Below are 4027 nucleotides of genomic sequence, written 5' to 3' on the forward strand. Positions count from 1 at the left end.
GGGGGGGGATTTGGACGGGGTCAAATTACAAAGTTGTCCACCAGGAGGCGATAATTTCCCTTTTTAATGTCAAGGTGAACCTCAAACCAGCCCACTGTTTGGCTGTGTGCCAGCCAGGGAGCCCAATGCAGACTGTATTCCCACGGTGCCCTGTGGGATACCTACCGTCATGTGGACCTCTCTCTGTTTCCTTCGGTATGTGGGCACTCTGCAAGGGGGGGGGGGGAGAAAGACAATCTGTTAGTTACAGTACATTGTGCAAGAGCCCAGCGAAATGTCGCCCATGCCCTTTACTTATCCACGGTTGCGCAAAAAATGTATTTGCATTTTGACATTTTCTGTTGACCACTGCCAGAATATGAAAAAAGCACATTATGTATCTTATCTTAGACCGGCCTAAACTCAGAGTATGGGGCAGTGAGAGTCAGATGTTGAAACTGTGTCTTCTATAAACAAGCAAACGCGTTTTGAAAGAATTTATCTCAGAATAGGATTCCTTATGTTGCCTGTATGGTAGTTACTATATAGCCTTGCATGTGTTGTGTGTAAGGCCTTATATGGCCAAATATTTGACCAGAGGTTCACGGAGCCAAACAAGTCGACCTCAATTCTGCTACGTGGCAAAACTTCAAAAACTGTCTGAGTTACTGTGTCGCTTTTGTTTCAGTTACCAGACTTATAATGTGTGCCCCGCTGCCTCCAGGCAACACGGATTAATAAGTGTTGCCATTAAAACCGGTAAGAATTTCAGCCTGCTACTTTCCCTCACAGGGGGTAGCTGTCACCACACCGGACCACAAAGGATTTTGGCAACTTTCCATCCGTGCGTTCGTTACGCACAACTCTCTGTCGCCTTAGCGCGCGCGCACACAGACACACACACACACTCGCACACACACTCGCACAACACAGCGCGCCCCCTTCTTTCTCAATGTCTCTCCCTCCCTTTTTCATATACACGCGCGCGCAAGTCGTGCAATATCTCGCCAATATTGCGTGAGACCCGGTCCCGTAGCACCGGCATGTATTGAGTGAGTTGGCCTTGTGAGGAAAGCGAGTAAACTCTTTTCCATTCCTAAATTGAAAAAAAAAGTTCTGGTTGTTCGGAGGCTCCACCCCCTTCTGGTGGCGTGAGAGGGTCCAGCCTTGAGGGCTGAGGGACCCCAGTGCTCCAAAACACTATATACTGTATTATTAATGGACGGGTGTCAAGCTGCGAACACCGGCCCCTAAACCGCGTGATGATAGAATGACTGGCAATGAGCAGTCGAGGCAGCATCCTGATACTGTTCAGCGTTGATTGGGTGGATTAGCTGTCATGAGATCAACCAGTTAGTTAAATAAACACTTTGTTAGACCGTGGAGGGGGGTAAACCTCATTAATTTCGGATGGGATGCTGGAGAGGGGAGCGACATATAACATATTTGCTTGATCTGAAGTGGGAAGCTCATACTAGAAATCACTTTCAGTCCACTCATGTTGAAAAATATGCCACTGCAGCCTGCGTCTGAAGCGGTGAGCTGCTTTATTATTTCACCTTGAAACCTTTGCTCAAAGCCTCCTTGGACACGCTGCGCTTGATTAATGATTATATGGAACACGATTTACAGTGCGCTCTCAAGCAGCCATTAAGATTCCCCAGTCGACCTGATTCATCTGTGGAGTAATGCATATCTTGTTCTGGATCCGAGTGTTACATTTCAGTGTGAAAAGCTGTGCTTCTTGTGACTGAAGCGGGCTAACCATGAGGGTCGCCTCGGTGCCAGGAGTGAACCTGCTCACATGTCCTAATTCAGAACTGCGCCTTTAAAGCGTAATAATATCTCCAAGGTGGTTTTAGAGCAGGCCTGCAATCACCTAGCGTCAAACTTCACAACATTCATTCCAAAATCACCTCTCATGCCACATTTGCAACACAAAAAACACACCACCCACGAGTGTGTGGTTTTGGTTTATATAGTGTTGGCTCTGCGTAATGGCTGTTTAAATCTCCCCAAAGCCACTAAACATTTCAGCTTGTTCAAACATGAGCGATGACCTAGCCAGAGCAAAGGCAAGGACGAGCTACACATTAATGACCAGTAACTACATGTCGCAAATAGAAGGTCGATTGGTGTTTCTCTCTTTTCGGTCCAGTTCGCTTTCTGGGACATACGACTCACCTTGACAGCTGACAGCGTCAAAAATAATAGTGTCAAACTGTCAATAAAGTTCATGGTGTTGGAAATCCAATCCAAAGGCAGGCGACGCTTTAAAATCCAAGAGGCCAATGTGGCGATTTGTTCTCAAACATGAAGTTTACAACAACACAAGTGGACCGGCTAAAACTTCTCTAAATAAGGGGCAGAGGGTTGTAACGGCAAATCCATGTTGGTCCCGGGGTTGGAGGGTACAATCCTTTGCGCATAACTTCTCAACTGTTGCCAATGATTTTTAAGATATCCAGAAACACGAGAATCCAAGACGCATAACGTCTCACATTGTTCCGCAGCAGACCTTTATTTTCTTGCAAGGGAGTAGCAATCCACATTACAAAAATAATCCCATGCTTGTTGCGCCAGCCGTCTCCAAGTGTCTGTCCATTGGAAACCTGTAGCCTACTCCTATGTGCAACTTGAACCCATGGACCAGGATGACGTTCAGTGAAAAAGAAAACCGCGTCCCACAAAACTTTGTCTATCTGCCTTGGCTGGTTTATTCCTCTGTCACTGCGCACTTAGCGTTTCAGCTCGCGTCGTTACAACAAAATGCGTCCACCTCTGTCTCCGTCTCCGGCTCAGTGGTGGCGATTAACAAGCACCAGTGGTCTGGAGACGTGGATTGGTAGGAGTGTCTATATGGGCTGATAGCACAGAGCGCTGCCCTGAAGTCTTTTTTTTTCTCTCTCCCAAGTTTCACCTAACCTATTCATGTGACCACTAAACGCAGAGTTCAGAAGTGCTCTATTTTTATTTCTTTATTTGAGGGGGGGAAGAATAAGGGCATCCCGATATTGTGATATTTTACACAGATGTAACCGGATGAAACATCATCCACTATGTACATGCTTTTAATCCATTTCTCATCCCCCACATGTCAGGTACAAATGGCATCTTTTCTATCAAGGACATTAATATAGACACCATTGTATGGGTTTGGGTTATATGCAGACCTCACTTCTGTAGTGAATTAAGTTTTTTGAACAGGCTAATTCTTTGTAAGCAAATTGTATCGCACAAATATAACAGACAAATGACCTTGGATGTTCCTCTTGTGTTATTTATTTATTTTTTTTAGCTTTAACAATCCCTCACGTTGGTTGTTGTGAGATCTAAAATGGGTCAGATGTGTTTTCACTCATAAGGTGAGCGCCACCTTCTCATTTCCATTTGCCCTGGTGATATTAGGGGTAAGTATTTTCCAGTCTTGTGGCTACTCAGGGCTGTGCTCCTGATACCCCCTTGGTTTCCATGAAAGAGGAAACCCCAAGCGAGCGTGTGTGTCCGTACACGTAGACTATATGTCTGTATGCGTGCGTGCGCCCGACAACGTTGCCTTCTGTGATCCGCCGCTCTGCGTAAGTCAAGAGCCTGTTACCGCATCGGACCGGTCAGCGCGCGCCAGAACGCACACACCTTTTTGAAAGTAGTGGAGTCTTGCGCATCGTGACTTCCTCCTCGTCCCTACAGTGGAAACCGGTGGAGACTGACCATCGGACAGGCTCTCTCTCTGTCTCTCTGTCTCTCTCTGTCTCTCTCTCTCTGTTTCTGTCTCTGTCTCTGTCTGTCTCTGTTTCTCTCTCTCTCTCTCTCTCTCTCTCTCTCTCCGAGCAACAGCTGAGATATCACGGCGCGGGACAGGAGGGAATAGAGAGGAAAAGGGAGTGAGGGACTGTGAGTGATGCTAAGATGCTGATTGATGAAGGAAGTGACTGCACGGATGTTATGAAGGACAATAAACCTATACACACAGCCTCCCCCCTCCAACATCGTGTGACTGAGTGTGCACGTGTCAGTGGTGGAAAAGGCGTCCATATAAGACTAATAC

At 46.6% G+C, this 4027-nt stretch overlaps 1 protein-coding gene across 3 annotated transcripts in view; it reads right to left on the minus strand.

Annotated features, from left to right (window-relative positions):
* Nucleotides 1-2814, minus strand: part of vegfab (vascular endothelial growth factor Ab) — a 14228-nt gene extending 11414 nt beyond the window's left edge. The window contains exons 1-2 of one of the 3 annotated variants that reach the window (XM_087180316.1): nucleotides 2164-2814; nucleotides 166-208 (exon numbers count right to left, since the gene is read on the minus strand). In XM_087180316.1, coding sequence (XP_087036442.1) covers nucleotides 166-208; nucleotides 2164-2217 — 97 coding nt within the window. In that variant the 5' untranslated portion in view covers nucleotides 2218-2814. The remainder of the gene's footprint in view (nucleotides 1-165; nucleotides 209-2163) is intronic. The other 2 variants (XM_023430033.2, XM_023430034.2) reach the window with 2 other exon arrangements.
* Between the last annotated feature and the right edge of the window lie 1213 nt (nucleotides 2815-4027).

This window comes from Seriola lalandi, unplaced genomic scaffold (assembly GCF_002814215.2).
Source record: "Seriola lalandi dorsalis isolate HSWRI2012SDOR001 ecotype SW California unplaced genomic scaffold, Sedor1 jcf7180002054901, whole genome shotgun sequence".
NCBI lineage: Eukaryota > Metazoa > Chordata > Actinopteri > Carangiformes > Carangidae > Seriola > Seriola lalandi.